The 26,145-nt window shown below is 31.9% G+C and overlaps 2 protein-coding genes across 2 annotated transcripts; one reads left to right on the top strand and one right to left on the bottom strand.

Annotated features, from left to right (window-relative positions):
* Positions 1-1,908: 1,908 nt before the first annotated feature.
* Positions 1,909-13,400, bottom strand: LOC134711910 (splicing regulator SDE2-like). The gene is made up of 7 exons (XM_063572885.1): positions 13,225-13,400; positions 9,899-10,016; positions 8,824-8,935; positions 8,208-8,377; positions 4,360-4,492; positions 2,961-3,360; positions 1,909-2,276 (listed from the first exon to the last, which is right to left on the bottom strand). The coding sequence occupies exons 1-7, from the start codon at positions 13,285-13,287 to the stop codon at positions 2,058-2,060; spliced, it is 1,215 nt and encodes a 404-aa protein (XP_063428955.1). The 5' UTR covers positions 13,288-13,400; the 3' UTR covers positions 1,909-2,057.
* A 39-nt stretch (positions 13,401-13,439) lies between these two features.
* Positions 13,440-16,438, top strand: LOC134711909 (disintegrin and metalloproteinase domain-containing protein 10-like). Its single transcript, XM_063572884.1, has one exon. It carries the CDS (start codon positions 13,676-13,678, stop codon positions 16,124-16,126), a length of 2,451 nt encoding a protein of 816 aa, XP_063428954.1. The 5' UTR covers positions 13,440-13,675; the 3' UTR covers positions 16,127-16,438.
* The last annotated feature ends 9,707 nt before the right edge of the window (positions 16,439-26,145 follow it).

Raw genomic sequence — 26,145 nt, 5'->3', positions numbered from 1 at the left:
ATTTGTCTTTTAATTTGGAATGGGGAAAAGTTCAATGATTTGTGGTAAATATTCAAACCAAAAGGAAAAACAAAAACTGTTATCACAGATATATGTCTCGCCTTTCAGCAATTTTGATTATGCAAATGTTGAAATCAAAATAGAAATACTTTAACATCTAACACAAGTTATGCAAATACTCAAAGTCAATGAACCATGACTGAGTTACATGGCTCAACAATCTCCATGTGAATAAGATGTGCCAATACCTATACAACTGCATACCAAATACCATTGACTTATTATAAGTCTTTTCCCAAACCTAAATACAACATTAACTTGTAAACTATAAAAAGTTTCATAGTCAATGAATTATGAAGAGGGGGTGGGGCTATATAATCTCCATGGAAACGATACATGCAGATGCCAATAAATATGCATACCAAATATCATTGACTTAACTTTAGCAGTTCATTTTACCGATTTAATCACAAACTAACACATGTAAAGATAAGTTTTAAAGACATTAGACTGTGACTGAGGGGCGAGGACCATTCTCCATGAAAATGAGAAATGCTAAATAACTGAATACCAATTAACATTGGCCTTCCACTAATGGTTCCCCTTGAACTGACCTAATCGCAAACTAAGACATGATAACTTTGATTTTTTTTTTAAGTCAATAGACCATGACTAAGGGGTTGGAGCCAAATCATCTCCATGGAAATGAGATATGCCAATGCTTATATAAATGCATACCAAATATCATTGAACTATTACTTGTGGTTCCACATAATCTGACCTAATCACAAACTAATACATGTAAAATAAGCAAAATTTTCGAAGTCAATGGACCATGACTGAAGGGGCAGGGTCAAATAATCTCTATGGAAATGAGATGTGCCAATGCTTATACAACTGCATACCAAATATCATTGACCTACCACTTGTGGTTCCACATAATCTGACCTAATCACAAACTAATACATGTAAATTAAGCAAAAGTTTCGAAGTCATAAGACCATGAATGAAGGGGCAGGGCCAAATAATCTCTATGGAAATAAGAATTGCCAATGCTTATACAACTGCATCCCAAATATGATTGACCTACCACTTGTGGTTTCACATAAACTGAACTTATCACAAACTTATACGTTGTTGACACCATCAACGCCTCCGACGCTGGAAACAGCATACCTATGTCTGGCTTTTTGACTCCGTCAAGGTGAGACAATAAACAAATTCCAAAGACAATAGACCATGAATGAGGGAAAAGGGATGAAATAATTCCCAAGGAAATAAGGTGTGCCAATTCTAATACAACTGCACTAATTATCACGGACCTTCCACTAGTGGTATCCCTTAAACTGACCTAATCAAACTTATACACTTATGGTGCTGGAAACAGCTCGCCAACATCTTGGTTTTTATTACTCCCTCCAATGAACACTAAACTGATATTAGTTTAAATGATTTAAGGTTAATATTCCAACCAAAAGGAAAATCAATTGTAAATCACACAAGCTAGTTAGGTTAGATTGTGTGTCTTTTTCTAATCATCCCTTCTGGTCATGTTGCAAACAACTTCATTCAATAGTCTTATGATTCAACTATAAAAAAATTAAGTGTTGTTACATGTATTTTGATTAATTTTTTTCCAGAAAATATTCTTTAAAAACAAGAGCAGAATTTGTTAATGAAATTTAACAAAAATAAAAGGTTTGTGACCCTCAGTTTTTAAATACTGAAATGTGAAATTTCACTGACCCAAAAGTCATCAGCAAAAGTTTAAGAAAAATCAATTTTCGAACATTTAGACACTCCAGCTACCTCAATGGAAGTGTATGCAAAGATTTTAGCAGATAAAGTATGTTTTTATCTCCAGTGAACAATGAAAAATAATCCATTGGTTTATTCATGAACACAGAAATTTGATAATCTTTAATTTTCAAATCTGATATGAATATTACAATTATAAGCAAATTCAGTAAAAAAAAAATTTTCAATTAAAATATATTTTACATGTTTTATAAAAAAAAATGCTATTTTTTTCCTTCAACTGACAATTCTGTCAATTTTCATTTCTTTTTATTTGGTTTTGACAGGAGAGATGGTGGAATTTGATCCTCTGTAAGGCCTTTTACAGAAAAAAGCCTCTCAGCTCTTTGTTCCAGATTTCCACCACATTTCATTTTTCTGTCAATTAATGCAAGCTTCAGACGATCTAAACCAAGAGCTTGAAGGTCTTCTATTGAAGTGAAATCGTCCAGATTTACTGGTCCCTGTACTTGTTCATCCTGCAAAGAAATATCAACATAATTAAGTTATAATCATTTTATTGTAAGTCTCTGATAACCTTCATCTGGTTATTTTCAACTCTTCATTCAATATGTTGTTAAATGATATGTCTCTTTTGCAAAGGTATGATCTGTATACTAAGGGGAGACAATAGATTTAAAATATAGAGTAGTCAATGAAAACCATATAAGTATCTTTGATACCATGAGACAAATAATAAAAGTGGCTTCTATATAAGGGAACTATATCAGTGGAGTCAAGATAGGTTTAAGTTTTAAAGAATTGATCTATATTAACCACAAAAGTTGAGAAGTAAAAATAGAAAAAAAAGTCTTGACTTTATGATGTTTATATCATCATGGATAAACAACATAACTTCAAGGTCAACAGATGTAAGGCAATCCACATAGAGTAAAATATACTGTCAATCTGGTGCTAGGGGTTGCATAAGTTTGCTGTTAGGTTAAATGTAAGCTTCTGCTTTATATACCACAACTATGAGTGGCATACCAACATATCAACTGAGTTACTCCTTGTACAACTTACAAATGTATAAAAAAATAGATCATTTACTTATATACATGTAGCATTCTATAACATTTTTTAGAACTTTTATCTCTGTCATGTATATAATTAGATTAAATAAATCTATTTATTAATATTGGTAACCATTCTTCACTTACCTTTATACGTGTTTCTTTAACCTCTTCCTTTTTAATCTGAGGTGGTACCTTCTTCATGGATTCTAGTAATCCCACTGATGATTCACTCTGTGTAATGGAACCCTTTTTAACATCTTCTTTTTCTGGTTTTTCATCTATTTCTGTCTTTTGCATATCTTTAATAAGGATCTTTGCTTCCTTATTTTCCTGATTACTTTCTCTTTCACACATGTGTTTGTGTTCACTCATGTTTAAATTGTCTTGCGTATCCTGTTGTTTACTAATGTCATCGGTTTGGGGGTAGGGATCACAACTATCTTCATTACTGGATAATGGAGAACTCTCTCCCTGTCCTGGTAAAGAGGTTTCTGAATCCTCATCAGAGTCAAGGTCACTGAGGTTATCAATGTCAATTCCTAACCTGTAGAAAAAAATATTTGTACTTAAACTTCTTGTTGAAATAAATCACATTTCCCATACCACTTTTACTATAAGCTGACATTGTTTATCTACATTATGGTTTGATGTCAAATCAGATAAAATATCCATCTTGATTTGCGATCAATGATTACATGTGTTATCATGATTTGTGATCAATGATTACAGGTGTTATCATGATTTGTAATCAATGATTACATGTGTTATTATGATTTGTGATCAATGATTACATGTGTTATCATGATTTGTGATCAATGATTACAGGTGTTATCATGATTTGTAATCAATTATTACATGTGTTATTATGATTTGTGATCAATGATTACATGTGTTATCATGATTTGTGATCAATGATTACATGTGTTATCATGATTGAACTACAAAATAGATTCTTAGTAACGATCTAATTTAATAAATCTGATGCTATAATTTCCTAAGTCTTGAAAACTCTAGATGAATAATAGTCTATTCTATTTATGTAATTTATCATTTGCAACTAACCAGGTGCAGTTTGTTATGTGTTAACCACATCATATTTAATTGTGCAATGTATTAAAAGACAATTATACCTTTCATGACTGTATTGAATTTTGAAAGCTTAACTATTACTCATAGCCAGACACAAATTGACCTTTTGGTGAAAACTTATTGTTGATCAAATAATCATGAAAAAGGTCAAGTTCAGGTGACTAACATGTCCACCTAGCTAACAACCATACTCAAAATAAAATATAGCTGAACAAAGTTTATTTGAACTTTAAAGCAAAAGGCTTTATACAAATAGTTTAGGCTGTCACCACCACCGGATTGTAACCCACATGTCTTGCATTTTATGACTTTCATACAAGGAGAGACAGAAATCAAATTGTTAGACCAAATAGTCTATTTATGTCCTGACTAAGAAGTGTACCAATAAGTGTTTTTGATAACATACTTTAGTAGATTGTTACAATATTTGTTATATAACATAATTAAGTACTACCATTCTGTTTGCTTTGCTGATTTTACAGTAGGTCCTGAATCATTTCCTGTTGTTTTTCTCTTAACACCACTAGTTGTAGCTGTTTCTGAAGTTACTGTACAAGATGGTATTGTCTTGTTCACTTTTTGAAGACCTGAATAAAAAAGATGAAGTTCCATAGAGCATATAAATATGTACTGTAAATTCAGAAATTATTGCGTGCATTTATTATTGCGATTTTGTCATTTTAGACTTAAATGCGATTTTAATAATAACGATTTTGAGAAAAATCCTGTTTAATTCATATCAATGATTTCAAAATGCGAGTTTAAATTATTGTCTGTCGCATTTTTCGCAATAATAAAAACCTCGCAATAACACACTTGAAGAGTCAGTATTTAACGAGGGTTAAGCAGTTCCCTACCTAGTCAAATATAGATGTGCAGCTCCCCTATGTCCTTTCTCTGCACCTCTATTTACTGCTGTCATAGTATACATACATGTAGTGTCCTTCAAATTTTTGTTTTTTGAATGCACATTTATATTTTTTTTTAAATGCATATATTCCTTTTAACTACTATACAAAGTTTTACAAACCCAAAATACTCTAAATCTTGCAAAAAACGACATACATATTTATTCAATTATTTAATTTGTTTACCTATAAATATCTATAAACATAATCAAGTTATCCTTGTTCAGACATGAACCTAACATCTTACACCATGCCCATCTGCTTTAAAATTCCAGCTATTACACTGGTTCAAGGGATAGGATGAACAAAATCTGAAACCTCAATAAACTATTTCATAAAACCTGACTTTTTTGGTTCAAACAAAAATTAGAAAGTTAAATATTTGTCTCTTTAATTTTATCAAGTAACATATAATGGAGACTCTTTAACAGAAGATATTTGACAGAATGCAATAGGAAAAATATTGTTAAATTCAAATTTCTCTAAATATTAATTGATATTTTTTTATAAAAATTTTTAATTATATTGCAAGATAAATTTTAATTGGAATAATTATTCCTACACAAATTGTCAAACAAAATGATGGTACAGAATGATCTAGAAAATACAATGTCAAATGATCAATTTGAATGCTTTTGGTTGAACAGTCTCTCTAAGAATCACTGTGTTTAGAACTGCAGGAAAGACAAAGACTAAAAGTAAGGCTAAGCAGCTTTTTATCTTTACATTTTGTGATAATATTGAAATTCAAATTTCACTTTACAGTTCCTGATAAAAAGACATATTGATCATATTCAAATGTGTATATTTTTATCAATGTGAGATATCAAGGTAGCTTCATAAATCTTTTTTTCTGTACTAAATATGTATAGATTATAACATGTCCTTTTCCATATTAGCCCTGATATCATCCAAAGACTCTCATATCAGCCTCAAGGCTTTAGCATAGGGCCGAAATGGGTTGAGGGTGCTATAAACAGTTTCATACTAATCAAAGAGCTGAATAGCTCTGAGGGGAAAGACGGACCTTGTTTCTATTTAATTATGTTTTTGGAAAGGGGGGGGGTATCTTTTGATAGTTTTTATGTGAAGAATGAAAAAGAGAACAGCTAGAACATGTAGAAAGGTTGACAATATTGAAATCAATTGTTGTTTATGTAATTTCCTTTCCTTAGTTTAGGATTCAATTTGGACCAATGGAAGAGATCTGCATCTTCTAAATCTAAACATTTGATTAAAGTTGATAGCTAATTATCTAAAACTCAACTGAATTCTGTCATTTCACAACAACTACAATTTTTTTTGAAATCTTGATTGTGTACCACTGAACTGCAGGCTAGGGCCATTTTCCATTTTTTGTGACAGTACTCTTGGATTTTAAAGTTTTTTCTTTAGAAAGTGTGGACTGAAAAATCTATTCAGTTTTAAATTTCCATTGTTAAAGTTCTGAGTTACAACTCTCATCACAGGGAAACAGGTACTAATAAAAAAACAATATGAGTGATGTAAACTGTGTGAAGCTTGTTTCCAAATCTTAATTTTGAAATATTTGAAAATTATATGTTTAAACTACAAAATGCAAATTTTTATTATTTTTTTTTACCATTACAATGATTATGTAGGTACACAAAAATTTAGATTTAATAGAAGACTACTAATCCAATGAAATGTCACATTTGAAGTGTTTAAACACATTAACTTTTATTTTAGTGGATAATTACTCATCAATTGAGATGCTCCTGAATTGGAGGAAGATTCTCAGAATTTTTACAGAAAAAAGTGGTCTCACTAATTAGCGACAAGAAGAATTTTAGCGACAAGAAGAATATTTTTTTCTTGTCGCTAAATAGTCTTCTTGATGCTTCGTGTCGCTTTTTGACGCTTCTTGTCTCTAATTAGTGAGACCCGATAAAAGTAATAAAATCGTTTCTTTCCCCTGTCTCATGTAAACCCACGATCTTTGTTTATTTTGAAAGTTGTTGACCTACAAATTAAAGTATTGCATGTTGATGTTTAAATCATCTACAGTAAACAATATTATGTTTAGATTTAACAAATACAAATTTGTAATTAGTGCACGATCTCTAAGAATGATTTAAATAACCAGTGAACTGGTGAAGGATATCCCTGCTTCTTCCAAGAATGACGTCACTATAAAATTATACAATGTAGGTTGGATATATTTAGAATATCTCGTCATACTAATTTTTCCGGATTGTAAAATAAACGTAAATAGTGTAAAGGAGAGTTCAAGATACGATAATTTCGTGAGAAACAGAAGGGAAATGTGTAAAAAAGTGTTTAAAGTCAAACTATTCATTTCTGGGTCTCCTTCTCTTCAATCTAAGTAAGATTTGTTGGGGGGTTTTCCACACTATAACATGTATAAAAACAAAATGAATGATGTGAGGGAGTGTCACTCTGGTCAACCCCATAGGGGATTGACGGCTTGAAGCCGTCTTTCCCCAAAAACTAGGGGTTATTCCCCCACCTAAAATTAACCATGGAGGGAAACCCCTGTTTATTTACTTACTTGGTGAAAAAGTATCATGTTTTTTGTATTTTATTGTAAAAATTAGTTAATTAGCTTTCAATTAAAACAGGTTGAATGATAGAAATAATTTTTAAAAATTATATTAAATATACATGTTTCGAGGGGAGACAACACTGTAAACAGTCTGTTTTTTAGCAGTGAAAATTGAAAACTTATTTGCAGCCACTGTAGCTCTTTTCGGAGCAGGAAACCCTACCCTGAAACAAAGTTTTTTTGAAAGGCCAGGTAAAAACCTACAAAATTCATACAGTTTTGATTATGAAAAATGTGCATGGATCATGTCTTCATGAGTGTGCACATGATGTTAAAATTATACCTTTTTTCCCCCATGTTCATTGGATGAAATTTTTATAATATATTAAAAGTACACATTATTTTTATTTCACTATAAACTAGAGAACATTCTGATTCCAGTGATATCTAGTTTTATACAAGTATCTTTATAATCAGTCCACCAGTAAGGGTCACATATGCATGGTCCCTCAAAACATGACGTCGTAAAAAAAAACCTGTTGATTGCACCGTGAGGGATGATACCCAGACAAATATGGAAAAGACATGTTATGATCTTTTTATCACATATTTAAGTTCTGCAGAAAAGAGAAAAAAGGTCAATTATAACAATTTAATGAAACATAAAAGGTAAAATCTTAACCATTTTATCACAAACATGTTGTTAAGTACGCAATGACGTCACGTCATTTGGAATCGGGGCACAATATACCCTTTTTAGCCCAGGCAACTTTGAGGTTATTGCATATGCAGAACCCAAGTTATTCATAACAAATATGTGATAAAAATTGCTATTTATTGTATATACATGTACATGTATTCAATTACCCTGCAAAATTGCATCCTCTTGATTTTCTGCTACTTTTTTCCTCTGTTCATGATAAGTTTCATCTTCAAATTTGTGATTTGGTAATGCCCTTCTTCTCTCTCTTCTCTCCTGTTTTTCTATCTCACGTTGTTTGTCCTTTTCTGCCTTTTGTCCGATCCATTCTTTTAATCTGTGCAAAAATTTAAATGGGTTTATATGAACTATGGAGAAATGATACATATGATCAGACTGTTTAAATGTCTAGAAGAATATAGATTTATTAACTAACATACACTTTATTCTTGAAATATAGCTCTAATAAAGATTTGTTTTTTTATGTTCAGGATATCTTATTTAAAAGCTTTATTAAAAAAAAGTTGTTTGTCCAATATAGTATACATGTACCCATTCATCATTCAAATATTTTTTTGGCTGACTCTGGTGTTAATTAAAGACTTAAATTCTGGTCCATCTTCAATCTTTCCAAACCTTCTTTTTCTTTGAAATAGACTTCAGGATGACAAACATGTGTATCGAAATTATGGTAAAATTTTTAATTCCCTTCCAGTTTCTAAAACTGTACTTGATTAATGAGTGAAACATATTCATTTTTTTAACTTTCCAATATTATCTTACTTTTTCTCATTATTAACATCTCTCATTCGTCTGCCACTAATATCTCTGCAAGCTTCATGGTTTGTTGTTTTCTCAATTTGTGCTCCAATAGCACGCAACATAGAACCAAATCCTGAAATTGTATGAAATGTGTACCATATCATATATTGTAAAATAGAAGAAATCAAACAATGAAATTTTTAAAAGTTGAATATGTTTTATACACATGAATGGCTTAGTTTAACTATAAAACAAGTGTATGTGAACTTTCTTGTAAAAGAAAATCCTTTGTACATGTACATTGTACTTCCAAAATCTTCATAAATGTACTGCTAATGAATTATTGTCTTTCTGTACACTTCTTTGCAGATGAATTCCAGTATGCAGTAACCATTGCTATGAGTCCTCTTGTTAGAATCTCCTTCACAACACAGCACTTGTGTACGGGGAAAACTATATATGACAAAAGAATGTACTATGTACACAAATTTGTACTGGCATGGAAGGGAAACAATTTTTTAACTGATTCTTTATTTACTGATTCTTTAAGAACAAATTAAATGCACCAACTCAATCAACAATTGTTAAGGAAAAGTTGAATTAACAAATGGGAATTCATGGAAGAAAATATATATAAAAAAATGTCATGGCTCATTCACTTATTTTTTACATGTTCCACATGCTCTATGTTGATTTTTTATCATGTTGCAATCAAGTAAACCTCAACAAACAAAATAGTTAATATGCTTTCGATCCAAAATCATTGAAAAAATATTTTTTGTCCAATTCCATAATACTTTATACATTGTAGACTAGTATTATATCAGGACTCGGTTTACTATGTGGCAGTGCATGCATTTTTTGAATTATCATGATTAAGTAGATACAAGAATGTAACAGTATGATATCATTAAACTTGTTTCATATGACTTTTATATTTAAAGGTTACTTTCAGGCATTTTTTCTAAAAATTACATTGTGAAAGTAGTCCAGAAAGGTTTTTGCTAAATTTGATTCAGATAACCTTTATTAACTTTGGTTTTTAATGTTGTATCTGCTTTCTCGTTGCTAGTTAATAGATAATTAAATACATTACCTCCCTTGCCCCCAACAAGTCTTGGTACAACATGGTAAACTTGTCCATTTTCAAGTTCAGCTTTTTCTGTTAAAATGTGTCCATTGCAAGTAAGATAACAGTCTGTAGCTGGTAAAACCTTTAAAAGAATATTGACATACAAAAATTTATCACAAGACATGAATAGTACACTACATGTAGATAACTTGGCAACTTTTCATTGCTGCTTTGATGAAAAATTTTGAAGTCATATAAAAAGCATTCATGTTAATCTGTCCAAAGTTGATTCAGTCCACATTAAAAGTCGATCAGACCCCAATTTAAAAAAAAATGTTTATGAGGGATAAACATTATAATTTATATGTTTTGGACATGTAGTTCAAAATATTTGGTTTGGTTGTGCAGAATGTACAAGTTTGCAGCCACGTCCGGTCAGAAAGGGGACATTAAATATGATGTCTTGTGTAAAGATATTGCCACGTTCTTTGCACATTAAGAACCCTTGCAACAACTCTTTGATGGGTTCGTAGGTGGCCTGTTGCAAAGAAAAAATTATGTCCTTATCCAATATACCCTCATTTTCTATGGCAGTCCAAATTTCTAAGACCATCATCCTGGATGGCCTCTTTTACAAGACCTACTTATTGTATTTATTGTTATTTTGTTGTCGTCCTGAACATGCATGAAATATTTGCCACTGGGCATGAAGCAACCAACAATCATGTTAATGATATTAATGAAGTTAATAAACAATAGCAAAGGTGGGGTGGAGTGATGAACGATAAATAAGTTGCTATTGATACATAATCAAATATGTAAGTTTCTTGATAGGATTTTAAATTATGTTTGTACATACATTGTACAATGTACATACATTGTACAATGTACATGTATCTTAATTTGTGTATTCATATCAAAATAGAAAATTACTTTTTACAGATATTATATTTATATAAACCTCTCTTTATCAATGAGTGAGGATACATAATATGCTGTATATACATGATATACATCATACATTTTTTGTACATGCAACATTTATGACATGTTGATTACTACAATGTATAGTTATGCAAGACAAGACAAGACAAATAATTTATTAAAGTCTCACCACTTGTTACATATAAAATATACAGCTTTTTAAAACACAAATTAACAACAAGAGCCACTCTATAAAGAGTTATGAGAGACTATAAAACAATTTTTTTTAAATTATAATACAAATACAACTTAAGTCAACTATCACGAATATAAAATACATTTTCGCTTTATTAAAATTACATAGCAGATTTTGGCAGTATAAAATACCATATTTTCATTTGTAAAAAGAAATATAAATTTCTCATTATCAGACATATGTAAAAAATTCTCATCAACAATACTAGCATGGTTAAAAATAACATTATGAATCTCTGAATATACAGGACAGTTTAACAAAACATGTTTTTCATCTTCAACGTCATCAGTACAGTTAAAACATAATCTATTTTCAATATCAATATTCTCATAACGACCAGTTTCAATTCTGATGGGTGCTACACCGCATCTAAATTTTGCTAAAGCACTCCTGTATCTAACTGGTATATTAAAAATTAAATAATTTTCTACGCCATATACATTTTTTAACATTCTATATGCATGTCTATCAAGAATATTGGCATGGGTATGTATTGGGATCCAGGTAACATATTTAACCCCTGGCACCACATAAATAAAATAATCTCTTTGTCAATTAAAATACCCCAAAAATCTATTACAAGTGTTAATTTCTTTGATTAAATCTAATCAATAAGGTTAACCTCATAAGGTCAAATGAAGGTAAATCAAACATATGATGTTATAAACAATCAACATGATCAACGTACATGTACTGGTTAAATTTCAACTGGAATTTTATACCAGACAGAAATGATTTAACAAGATGTTTAAAACATAAAAAAATTACAATCTTTTAGCCGACAATTATAGCAATAAATGTTGTACCATCAAAATTATACCACATCGCTGTAAACCATATAACCAGTCTAAAAAAAATACCATTGTGGTCCTTTAATGGTAAGGGGAGAACACTGATGTACCTTGAATCAAAGTCTTCACAAAACTCTCCAACTTTAATAAGGTTTATAGTAATTATTCCTTGTTCTTTATGCGGCTATATATATATCACCTTTGCCTTTGGGTCAGAACAACTTGGGCTGAATGATGAGTGTATCAACTTGGGACCATGACAACCTTATATAAATTGGGCATCAATCTGTTCATTTTGCATTTATCTCTTCATTTATGTAAGCTTCACTTACCTGCCGTCGTTTATTTTTCAATATTTAAATAGTTTTCACAGTGACCCATCGATTCATGCTAAAAATGAAATTTCAAGTTATCCACACACTGAAAATGGCTACATGATACAAGTAATCATTATCAATGCGTGTTTTAAATTCCAAGCTATCAAAAACACACAGGGGAAAGGTTTCTTTTGTCGCCTATGGCACATAGGATGGGGAAAATAATATGTGTTTGCTATCTTGAGACGTTGAGTACGATGTCGATGATGTGCAAAATATCTGGGGGCCAACATCCACCACAAACTAAACTGGACTACTCACATAGACCAAGTAGTAAGAAAAGCCAACAACACCAGGGCTTTTCTACAGAGAAATATATCACAATGCCCACGAAAGACCAAGGAACTCTGCTACAAGACCCTTGTAAGACCACAGATGGAGTATGCAAGCATCATTTGGGATCCACACACAGCAAACAACATCCACAACCTGGAAATGGTACAACGTAGGGCAGCAAGATTTGTTACTGGTGACTACCACCGAACCACTAGTGTAACAAACCTATTACACCAGCTGCAATGGCCAACCCTACAAGAGCGTAGAGCAACAAATAAAGTTATAATGATGTACCGCATAGTTAACCACTTTGTTGCAATACCAACATCCTGCTTAATCCCAACAGCAGCAACATTAAGAGGACACAACCAACGATTCCTTGTTCCATTCGCAAGAACGCAGCTTTACCAGTACTCGTTCTTCCCAGACGCCATCAGATTATGGAACAGTCTACCACCAACTACTGTAGCCTGCAACTCAATTGACACATTCAAGTGTGAGTTGCAGAAGACCAAGATGTATTAAGGACTGTGCGAAATTTTTAACTGTACATACTATTTTTTTAACTGCACTGTAAATATTGGTTTGTCTGCACCACGCATCAGTTCGATAATACACCAGATGGTGGTATGAACTGTATATGGAAGAAGAAGAAGTGTGCACAAAATATAATTTTGTTTGCTACCCTGCCCTGCTTCAAAATATATATCTAACTGTATATCTTACCAAATGATTGATGTCTGTGAAATACGTTTTTCTTGTTATATGACAAACTACTATACTACTCATCGTGTTTGAACTGTAAATATAGGCTAACAAAGTGACAACAACACTTTTCAAAAACGTTTGTTTTGAACGGAAGTACGTATAAATTTGTAAACACAGAAAAAACGTCGGTATGGTAAAAAATTCCGAAAAAATGCATTTCTAGAACGTTTCCATTAACATCTTGAGTTACAGAAAACCATCAAAGTCCTTAGTGCATACTATGAGAAAAACAAATCGTTTCAAAAATGCTTTAAATGTTTTTGTTGACTTTTCTGAGAGAAATGCTTTATATTTTATTTCACGGAAATCATGATTTCTCCATGTAGTACCTGAAGATTATATAACCGGAAGTTTGATTGGAGGGAAATACAAAAAGTAAACTTCTAAGACATAAAATACAAATATAGTCATGTTGAAAACCAGTGTAATGTGTGCAGTTGCTTTGATAATTTTATGGTCATTAGCACAATGTGTTGCAGTACAAAAACAATCAAAAAATGGTACGTTTGAAAAACTCACTGGTCGAAATGTTAAAGTTTATGAGTTTGTAAGAATAACAAACACAAACCAAAACAGGTCGTGTGAAAAAACTTTGATATTTTCCTTTATTCAGAGTGACTTTGTATTTTGCCTCAGACACGACTCAACTGTATTTGCAGAAGACGTTATTATCAGTATTAAGGATGAAATTTCGGAACACAAAGAACGTTTGAAATCGCAAAACCGAAAGCAAATTTATAAAGGAATTGTTAACAACGATAAAGAATCCTTTGTGTATGGAAAGATAGACGACAGCAATAAGTTTGATGGATATTTTATTCTTAATAAGACATTCTATTTTGTAGAGCCAGTAAGTAATTACAACACGACAGATATGTCTGAACTATGTATAGTTTACTTGATAAATGAGCGATCAAGTGTTCTTCATTTTGATACAAGTGATGAGAATTTAACCTCAAAGAAAAATTATTCAAAATGGGAAATACATAACAGGAAGTCGAATTTAAGATCCTCTTCGCCTATTCATCTTGATTACAACAAATTTAAAACTAAAACAAGACCAAAACGCTCAGTTAGCGCAAAATCTTGTACTGTTCATTTGGTTGCGGATCACACCTTTTATGAACATGTTGGGAAAAAATCTATAGGAGCAACAGTATCTGAACTTGTATATCGTTTAGGTGATGCGGACGTGACCTTTAGGGGAACCGACTTCAACGGCGATGGATATGGTGACAATATAGGTTTTCTGATTTCAAAAATAACCATTTTTACGAGCAAACATTCTACAGATTATAAACTTGGCGATGAATCACTTGACGTTTACGACTATCTTGATACATTTTCGCAGTATAATTTTGACGACTTTTGTTTGGCAGTAGCTTTTACTCATAGAGATTTCGAACGTGGCATTCTTGGCCTCGCTTGGGTTGCTAGTTCAAGTTTTTATGGTGCAGCGGGTGGTATATGTCAAAAACGAATAAGATTCTCTGAGGACCATAAACTTTATAGTCTTAACACGGCAGTAGTAACTACGATAAATTATGGTGAGCGGATTTTAAGTTATGAATGTTCGCTTGTACTAACTCATGAATTGGGACATAATTTTGGAAGTTCACATGACCCTATTGGGCATCCCATCTGCTCACCTGATGATGAAAACGGGAACTATCTTATGTACGCATATGCGAGTGAGGGCTCGAAGCCTAATCATAATAAATTTTCAACCTGTAGCATAAATTCGATGCATCCAGTGATCATAAATAAGGGTTGGTGCTTTTCATCATATAATGGTCCCCGTTGCGGAAATTTTGTCGTTGAAGATGGAGAGGAATGCGATTGTGGATACACAGATACTTGTGCATTCATTGACCCTTGTTGCTCTCCGCAGGGTAGCGTACCTGGATCTGATCCGCCATGCACACTGCGACGAGCACTTGGATATGAATGTTCATCTAAGAATTCTCCATGTTGTACCGATGAGTGCAAGTTTATTTCAAGCAAGCTTCTACATGTTTGTAGTACAAGGTCAGAGTGCACAATAGATGCTATTTGTAATGGAACTGCTGCCAATTGTCCAACGAATGAAAATAAAGTTGATGATACATTATGCGATAATGGTCGTAGACTGTGTCAATCTGGAGTTTGTTTTAAAAGTATATGCAACAAGTATAATTTAGAACAATGTGACTGTTCAGAAATAACAGAAAATGAATGCCTAATTTGTTGTAGACATTCAAATTCAACACAATGCTTTCCCGCATCAAACTTTGCAATATATGACGAAAACATGAACATTTTACAAATCAAACCTGGAGATAGATGTAATAATGTGGCCGGGTACTGTGATAACAATGGCAAGTGCGTGTCTAAAAGTGATACGAGTGCAATGGAACGAATATTCAGTGAAGAAACAGGTGATGAAATTAAAAAATGGTTCGGCAAATACTGGTACTATGTTTTGACTGGAATTTCCTTATTAGCTTTTCTTGCTGTTGTTTTTGTGGCAACTAAAAAGAAAACAGAAAACGTTCAACTGGATGCTTTTAGGTTAGGTAGATTAGAAAATTTTGTTGATTCTGCCGAGTTAGAAATAAGTCAGCAGGTAGACAATTTAAAGGAGAAAGAAGACAATTTTGAAAAAATGATCGAATCAATTCAGCGAGGCGACGAATCTATAGATTATGTGCAAGCAATTGGCAGACTCACAACTTTTTTCCCTACAGCTCCTATAAACATTGTGACAGAAATAGCAAGAAAATCAACAAGTGAGAGCGTTGCTGTTCGCTTAATCATACTGAAAGGATACCCTGTGCAAAAAGTAGTCGTAAACGAATTGTCAACAACTATAACTGCCTAATAACATCATTGAATTAAGAAATTGAATGCAAAATGTATCTATATAAAATGTATAACTATAAGTCAAAAACAACTTTTAAATTTATTTTTATGACAGCACACTGACTCACTGAAGTTATATGAAAACGGGAACTAAATCGTTTTATCACGATAAATAATAAGCATGCAGTGACTATATGCCGGCTTCGGCAAATCATCCTCTAAAGTGCTATTGTACCGGTTCCGACATAACAGCATCAGTACTGTTCTATATTACCGGCTCCGACATATAAATATTCACAATTTTGATATTTTGCCGATCTTTATTCAGATATGATAGTGGACTAAGTAAGAAATGTAGAGACAAACACTTTAAGATGTTACTATAAGATTTCTCTGAAAAATATGTCTTGTTTTAAAAAAAACGTATATATAAGCAAAGTATGCAATTTCAAAATAGATATTCTAATATCATCCCATAAGTTTTGAAATTAAAATTTTCTTTACATATAGAAACGACATCATTTTTTTTAAATAAAATCTTTTAGCAAATATAAAAATAAGAAGATGTGGTACGATTGCCGTTGAGACAACTCTCCACAAGAGACCAAATGACACAGAAATATAAAAGCTATATAGGTCAGTATACCGCCTTCAAAAATGAGTGAAACCCATACCACATATATTCAGCAATAACAGGCCTTGAAATGACAAATGTAAAACAATTCAAAGGAGAAAACATACGACCTAATGAATGTACAAAATATAAAGAATGTAAAACGAATATGTTACACAGCAACAAACAACAACCACTGAAATACAGGCTCTTGACTCGGGAACATACATTATGTGGTAAGTTTTAAGGCGACAATCCTCCCCTTAATCTGGGACAGTGTTGTAACAGTAAAAAATAAGTACAAACTGTAAAAACAACAAAGCATTAAAAGTAAAATTGATATTCTACTAATTAAAGATTCTAATAAAAATATCCCATGTGTTTTGAAATTAAAAGTAAAACCAAATAACTTCAAAATGCATTACATATGCTGCCTTGCTATTGGTGCATTTTGTGGATCTGCAAAAGACAAATGCTACAACCGCAGACATAAAGTAGACATGGCACTTGTTGGGTGTCTTCAACCTATGCCAACATTTTTAAAATATATATTCAACCTATGCCTACAGACAAAATACAATATGTGTTGTTATAACAATGAATGATTAATTACCTGTTAAATACAGTCAGTATTTAAAAGCATTAAAACTTACTCTTTTGAATAAAACAATACCAGTGAAATACTGATTATAAATTATATTGATGTATGGAAAATAAAGGCAACAGTAGTATACCGCTGTTAAAAACTCATAAATCCATGGACAAAAAACAAAATCGGGGTTACAAACTAAAACTGAGGGAAAGGCATTGTATATAAGAGGAGAACAACGACACAACACTAAAATGTAACACACACAGTCAGAAACGGACCAAGCATCAGACAAAAGCCCACGAGAATAAAAAATATAACATCAAAACCAAATACATGAATTTGGGATAGACAAGTACCGTGACACGTCTTATCGCAATGTGAATTTACACTCAAAAATAAGAGAAAACAAACGACGCAACGTTAAAATGTAACACACACAGAAACGAACAATAATATAGCAATGGCCATATTCCTGACTTGGTACAGGGCATTTTTCAAAAATGATTGGTTGAACCTGGTTTTGTGGCATGCCAAACCTCGCACTTTAATGGCAATGTTAAATATAACATTGAAATGACAACATAATATTACAGGACTACAATACACATAAATAGGAGAACGTATTAGACAAAGAAACACATGATTAATAAATAACAAAAAGCATCAGGTTTAAAATTCAATACGTAAAAAACGCGCCTCGTTTACACAAGACTCACCAGTGACGCCCAGATATAAAAGATCGAAAGTGAAAAAAAAGTACAAAGTTGTACAGCACTGAAGATCAAAAGTTGAAAAAGGTTGTGTAAAATACGGGTATGTTTTAATGCTTGGGATAAGAAAATCCTTATCATTTAGAACAATTAATGAAAATAGGATCAAGATATTACAATAAAACATTCTTTTTTGGTAAAATATTTCCAAAATTTGGTTGTTCTAGACGTGCACCACACAAATATAAACATAAACTGCTTTATAAATGAATAAGTGTTGATAATTCACTTGAAAACCCATCACGTGTACACCAACGACACTTACCAAGAAGTAAATATTGGATAATCATAGGTCTGTTCTATGTTCGTTTGGTATTTCAACCAAAGATGAAGAACTGGATCTTTCATCACTGTATTTGATAAACTACATAAAAAGTAAAATCACAAAACGAGGAAAATTCAAACCGAAAATCCCTACTCAAATGGCAAAATCAAATGAGCAAACACATCAAACGAATGGAAAACACCTGTCTTATTCCTGACTTGGTACAGATATTTTTAAATGTAGAAAATGGTGGATTGAACCTGCTTTTAAAGCGCCAAACCTCTCACTTGTATGACAGTCGCATCAAATTCCGTTATTTTAACAACGTTGCGTGAACAAAACAATCATACTGTTAACAGGAGATCTTGACATCGTTCAAGACCGAGAGTTAAAACCATTCCTCAGTAAAGGACCTAAATATCGCCCCTTCAGTTTTTGATTGGAATGAGTGTCGTAATATCATCCACGACTCACTCCGTACTTATTGTTTTAAATGGATAAAACGTGAAAAAGCTAACAAAAAATCTTTGGACTCTTTTTTCAATTCAGTAATGCACATAGTTGATATACGTATTCAACATTTTAAAGAACATTTCATTATTAACAATAACCACAATAAACCTATTTCTCGTATCAAACATAAACTAAAAGAACTAGCCAAGGAATTTGTTTTTGTCCCGGCCGATAACTCTGCTGATAATATTGTTATTGTTTGACGTAAATTTTCATTGAGGTTCTGAAAAAAGAAATAACCAATTCACCAACATTCCAACTGACTCCATTTTCAGAAAACGACATCTGTAACAAACATAAACTTTTAGCTTCCGCTTTACAAGCAGCACCAAATACAATGAAAGTCCCAACTAAGTATTGGCTTCCGAAGCTCTACAAAACACCTTACAAATATAGATTTATTTCGTCTTCAAGCCATTGTTCCACAACTAAATTGTATATTCTTCTTACCAGTATACTTGGTACAATATAAAAACCTGATAATAAATTGTTCAAATAAGGCTTTCGAAAATAGTGGAATTAATTACTTTTGGAGTGTCAAGAACTCGTTGGAAGTACTAGATAGATTGCATGCTTATATTGGTGGGTTTGAATCTGTTCAAAGTTTTGATTTTTCTACCCTGTATACCACATTGCCTCACATTCTCATTAAGAAAAAATTCACACACCTAATTAAATGGGCATTTAAAAAGTCAGAATGTGAATATATATGTTCAAACTCTTTTAGGTCATTTTTTAGTAGCAATAAACAAAAAAACTATTAGTATGTCAATTGGATATGCTTTGATACTATATATGCCCTTGAATTTTTACTAGATAACATTTTTGTTCGCTTTGGAGATTCCGTTTATCGTCAGGTTATCGGAATTCCAATGGGGACTAACTGTGCACCACTTATTGCGGATCTGTTTTTGTATTGCTATGATTTACAATTTATGACAAAATCAGCAAATACCTATTGCAACACCATCTGATAAACAAATCTAATAATACTTTTAGATATTTGGATGACATTTTGGCTCTCAATAATGACGACTTCAGTATATATACTAAATAAATTTATCCTGTTGAACTTACTTTAAATAAAGCTAATAATAACAATGACCACTGCCTTTTCCTCGATCTTGATATCTATATCACTAACGGAAAGCTTAATACTAAAATTTATGATAAAAGAGATGATTTTTCATTTCCTATAGTTAATTATCAATGTTTAGATGGTGACGTTCCCTTGTCACCATATTACGGTGTTTATATCTATCAACTTGTACGATTCGCTCGTGTATGTAACAATGTTTTAGATTTTAACGAGATAAATTTATGTATTACCGAAAAATTATTACACCAGGGTTTTCGATATCACAAACTAGTCAAAACATTTACTAAATTTTATCATCGGTATAAGGACATCATTCGTAAATATAGCTCAACATGCAGAATTTTTATACGTTTAGGTATTTCACATCTAATTTTTTATGGAAGTATTCTTTATAAATCACAAACATGTCAGTATTCACCACAGAAACTAACAAAACCTTTAAATAAACTTATCAAGAAGAGATATAGTTACGATACTGTTGTCAGGTCATTAAAGATTGCATATATTGGCGTTAATATTGATTCACTTATAGGGTCGTTGCATCGGAACTAAACACATTTATTCAAAAACCAGTTGTTGGCATGACATGGGTTATGTTCTTCTCATATATGTTATGGTGGTATGATACTAACCCCCTTACGGGAAGGATTGTGCCTGATATTCATATGACAAAATTATAATCTTTGACTTCAATCAGTTTAATTGAAGTCTGAAGCTGGCATGTCAGTTAACTGCTAGTAGTCTGCTGTTATTTATGTATACTTGTCATTTTGTTTATTTTCTTTGGTTACATCTTCTGACATCAGACTCGGACTTCTCTTGAATTAAATTTTAAATGTACGTATTATTATGCGTTTACTTTTCTACATTGGCTAGATGTATAGGGGGACATGTTTAACCCCGCCGCATTTTTGCGCCTGTCCCAAGTCACCGGGAGCCTCTGGTCTTGTATTATTTTTTATCATTTTAATTTTAGTTTCTTGTGTACAATTTGGAAATTAGTATGGCGTTCATTATCACTGAACTAGTTTATATTTGTTTAGGGGCCAGCTGAGGCCTCCGGGTGCGGGAATTTCTCGTTACATCGAAGACCTGTTGGTGACCTTCTGCTGTTGTTTTTTCTATGGTCAGGTTATTGTCTCTTTGATATATCCCCATTTCCATTCTCAATTTTATAATCAGTGAAATTGTCAAAATATGGTTACATCAGTCATCACTGTGTTACAATCTCAAACAAACAAACATTAACAAAAAAGCACAAAAAGCATCTATCAAATTACAAAACACATTCATTGTTTCGCGGGTTTGGCGTCAGAAAATGCAAACATCAAATAGTAAGAAATTTTGTCGTTCAATGTCTATTTCTAAAAATAACATTTTATTGCTGGGTATTCCAAGTGCTCTACGAAACCTCTTTCTAAATGATAAACATCAATTTTATCAGCAATCAAAGCTAGGTTTGAAAGTAATTGTGAAACTTCCTATTCTAGAGGGGTCATGACTAAGATAGGGTTTAGACTACATGCACTCTAAGACTCTTTAATCTTGAAAAAAGTATTTAAACATTTGACTTTTTTACACATTACACAAGTATTCCTCAATCCAAACTGAAAGATAAATTGAAAGAATTGGTCCTGCTTTGATTTATAAAAAAGAATGGCCAATGTAAATACAAGTCTAAGGGAGGAATAAATCGTAATTTGTAAAAAAGAAAATCTCTGAAACCGACATTATCAAGATGCTTGATTTCTTGACTGACAACGTATTTGTTACGTTTGTAGGATGTGTTTTTCAACAAACGATCGACATTTCAATGTACTCCTCTTTTTGATGACTTATTAATTTAATTAATATAAGGGTGACTTCATAAAGGAACTTCTTAGGAAGAAAGACAAGAAAATAGCCGTATCCTTATACTTTACTTTCCGCTATATAGATAATGTTTATATATATAAACTGGCTGGAGCTACGTTATTACTAGTGACCTTCACATTGTCAATAACACTCTACGAAATGCGTTATTCAAACGACCGAAATATCGTGAACCAAGTAATCCATCAATTTGAAACACAACTTAAAATACTGATGGACTCATTCGAGGATGAATGGGTCTATGCATATTCATGCAACATCAACCTTTAAAGACCAAAATATGGGGAAAAACCTACCATACACCCATGATAACATGTTGTTCCCGCAGATAAAGACCCAAACAACATCGTTTTTGTTTGTGAATCACATAACATAAACTGCTTTATGAATGAATTAGGTATTGATAATTCACTTGAAAACTCATCACATCTACACCAACGACACTTACCAAGAAGTAAATATTGGATAACCATAGGTTTGTTCTATGTTCTTTTGGAATTTCAACCAAAGACGAAGAACTGGATCTTTCATCACTGTATTTGATTCATTAACTACATAAAAAGTAAATCACAAAAAATACTTAACTCCGAGGAAAATTCAAAACGGAAACACCCTAATCAAATGGCAAAATCAAATGATACAACACATCAAACGAATGGAAAACAACTGCCATATTTCTGACTTGGTACAGGTATTTTCAAATGTAGAAAATGGTGGATTGAACATGCTTTTATCGCGCTAAACCTCTCACTTGTATGACAGTCGCATCAAATTCGGTTATTTTAACAACGATGCGTGAAGAAAACAGTCATAATCGGTAAAATTGTCAAAATATAGTTACATCAGTCATCACTGTGTTACAATCTCAAAACAAACAACATTTACAAAAAAGTACAAAAAGCATCTATCAAATCAGAAAACACATTCATTGTTTCGCTGTGTTTGGCCTCAGAAAATGCAAACATCAAATAGTAAGAAATTTTGTCGTTCAAGGTCTATTTTTAAAAATAACATTTTATTGCTGGGTATTCCAAGTGCTCTACGAAACCTCTTTCTAAATGATTAACATCAATGTTATCAGCAATCAAAGCTAGGTTTGAAGTAGTTGTGAAACTTCCTATTATAGAGGTGTCATGAATCAGATAAGGTTTAGACTACATACACTCTAAGACTCTTTAATCTTGGAAAAAGTATTTAAACATTTGACTTTTTTACACATTACACAAGTATTCCTCAATCCAAACTGAAAGGTAAATTGAAAGAGTTGATCCTGCTTTGATTTATAAAAAAAAAATAGCCAATGTAAATACAAGTCTTAGGGAGAAATATATCGTAATTTGTAAAAAAAAAAAAAAAGACTTCTCTGAAACAGACATTATCCAAATGCTTGATTTCTTTATTGACAACATATTTGTTACGTTTGTAGGATGTGTTTTTCAACCAACGATCGGCATTTCAATGGGAACCTGTACTCCTCTTCTTGATGACTTCTTAATTTAATTAATATAAGGCTGACTTCATACAGAAACTTCTTAGGAAGAAAGAAAAGAAGATAGCCGTATCCTTATACTAAACTTTCCGCTATATAGATGATGTTATAACTTCACTCACTTAATAATTCCGAATTTGGTAACTATGTTCAACGTATCCATCCCATCAAACTTGAGATTAAGGATACAACAGATAGTTAAGTCTGTCTCATGTATTGTCTAACATCAAGAAATTTACAATGAAGATCGGCTGAAAACAACACTTTTAGTTTACATCAAAATAGATGATTTAAACTTCCTAAATATGAACTTTACATTTCTGTGTAGCATTATTCCACCATCGCCTGCATTCAAAGTATATATCTCCCAGTTAATACAATATCCCAGGTCTTTTATTTCTATCAAGATTTCCTTGAAAGAGGGTTGCTGCTCACAAAGAAGCCATTGAATCAGGAGTTTCAGGTGGTAAATTTGAAATCATTCTTACGTACATTTTGCGGACGCCAACACAAGTTGGTTCACCCTTATAAAATAAGAGTGGATGATAACATCTTAACCAAGGAAAAGATGCCAATAAAAATTTTTGGCTACATCTCTGTAGATTCCAAATTCAAAGAGGGGCCATCATTAATAATTGTAAGATTTCTCTGTAATCCATCCACAACAGATAGTAGAGATGTAGAAACCTCAGTCATATTCTTCGATTCTCGGGAGTTAAAAGGGGCTATTTCTTTTTTCGTTTACAAAAGCAATCAATGGAGCGGCGAGCTACATAAATCTTATTCTCATCCTCTTTCTTCTGATATCCCTAATCTAAATTCTTGCTTCTAATCTTCCAATATGGGCCTCATTACTAAATAATTATGTTATTTATATTACATCGTGCCTGCTTACATTTATTTTGTATTGATATATTTATTGTATAACAGAGAAGACTTCATGTTTTACTTTTGTCTGATCATTTTTACTTTTAGCAAATACAATATGTTTTTTTTTTTAAATCAAACTAAACAGGATAACAGAAATTGCACATTGTATTGCACTTGGAGCAGTTGGAACTACTGCAGGGATGTTTAAAGACAGAAGTTATAGTAGAAATTGTAGTAGATGCTTTCACGTAATGACAGAAAAATCATATGTTCCAATACAAGAAAACCTGAAAACTGTGGCTTTATTTTAGATTGATACCCCGTATATGAATAACATTGTGTCAATGATATCTAGACATATAGGTCTGAGGTGGGAAGCCTTAAGTGAGTAGCATACTGATACCACATCAGTCAGACATTAGAGGTAGATCAAGCTGGAAGATTTAGATAAATAAATAATGAAGGAAACAGTTCTGATGCCATAAGAATCAATGAAGGCAGACTCAGTTTACATCACTGTGCTTACATTAGGAATACCATCTGAGCGAGGAGCAATATAAGACTCATCAATAAATATATAAAACGGAAATCTTAATGCACAGGAGTATACAGTGCATTCCACAAAAAAGAAAAGTTAGTCTCTTATCAATCACAAAATTGAATACAAGAATACAAGAGGCAAATCCATTTACTCAAGAACACAAAATCCACTAATATCAGGTGCTATTGATCAGACATACCCTGCTACAAATGTGGCATCTTCTTGTAAACTCAAAACACATCACCAAACATGACCCCAAAAAAACTCATCAGTGTTTTAAAATAAACTTATAAAACTCATAGGAAATTTACATTCCACATTTTTATTAAAAAATATTAACATTCAAAATTCATATCTTTATTACAGAAGTTAAAAAAATAAAATAAAACTACATAATAACATATTAAACATATACCGTAGTTCTTCACAAAGAAAATCTTAAAAATAAACATTATATATCAAAGCAGGGTTGAGAAGAAGAAAAAAAGCAAAATTAAATAATGCAGTAAATTTTAATCCATTTTCCGTGGCAAAAAATAGGAAAATGATTAACAGAGTAAACTCTTGTTCTTTATAACTTTCATCATTTTGATTTCAGAAAAATGCACAGAAATTAATCATATCATAAAAAGACCATTTTTATTAAATGAAAGAGGTTCATCAACAATTAATTTTCATATACCAGATTGCACTACATTCACATATATCAATACTAATAACAAGAGATAATAATGACAAAATATTTTATAAAAATAAGTAACTATGGCACATAAAATATCAAATATTATTTTAGTCTAATTATTTCTTTTTCCTCATATCATTTAATCTTCAATTATTTATATATTCCATAATTTTGATTAGCTGACACCAAAAGACCACTTTCGAAATCATCCATCACCGGAAAAAAATTGTCAATTATACATGCCTTTATTACATCATTTACCAGATAGAAAGGATCACCTGTATCCCTGCACTACTAACGTTCATCAGGCGTCTTAGTGATCCTCTTTGTGCAGGATAAACTAGAAATAATGTTTGTTCTGTAGGTACTTAATGACAATTCCCTAATGACAGCAGTGTTGATTGTCAATTATGAGAATTTAATTTGCTGAATAATTCATACAATACAGAATTATAGTTTTCTAACCACTGGCTCAACATTGGAATGGAAGTGACGATGCCCCTAAACACACAAATGACGTTCACTAAAACCAGAGTTTTTGACGGAAATGCATCAAACTCGAAAGTTGTCTATTGTATTGATTTTAAGATGGTTTTATTTCCAATATAAAGCAACAGTAATAAGTAATCTCAATAAACAACAACAACAATATGTAGGAATGTAAAAGAGAAGAAAAATATTTAATAGAAAATAAATGTTTAAAAGAAAACAAACAATAACTTTGGTTTAACT

Source organism: Mytilus trossulus, chromosome 3 (assembly GCF_036588685.1).
Source record: "Mytilus trossulus isolate FHL-02 chromosome 3, PNRI_Mtr1.1.1.hap1, whole genome shotgun sequence".
In the NCBI taxonomy this organism is placed as follows: domain Eukaryota; kingdom Metazoa; phylum Mollusca; class Bivalvia; order Mytilida; family Mytilidae; genus Mytilus; species Mytilus trossulus.
The sequence above is the reverse complement of the archived record's forward strand: the minus strand, read 5'-3'. Positions and strand labels throughout refer to the sequence as shown.

What these genes read in the sequence shown, in the direction of transcription:
- LOC134711910 (XM_063572885.1), bottom strand. Translation starts at nt 13,287, where the DNA reads ATGAGTAGTATAGTAGTTTGTCATATAACAAGAAAAACGTATTTCACA. An exon ending in TCACAGACATCAATCATTTG is followed by an intron (nt 10,017 to 13,224) that starts GTAAGATATACA and finishes ATTCTTTTAAAG; the next exon opens with GTTTTACCAGCTACAGACTG. An exon ending in TCAGCAAAGCAAACAGAATG is followed by an intron (nt 3,361 to 4,359) that starts GTAGTACTTAAT and finishes TTTTTTCTACAG; the next exon opens with GTTAGGAATTGACATTGATA.
- LOC134711909 (XM_063572884.1), top strand. Translation starts at nt 13,676, where the DNA reads ATGTTGAAAACCAGTGTAATGTGTGCAGTTGCTTTGATAATTTTATGG.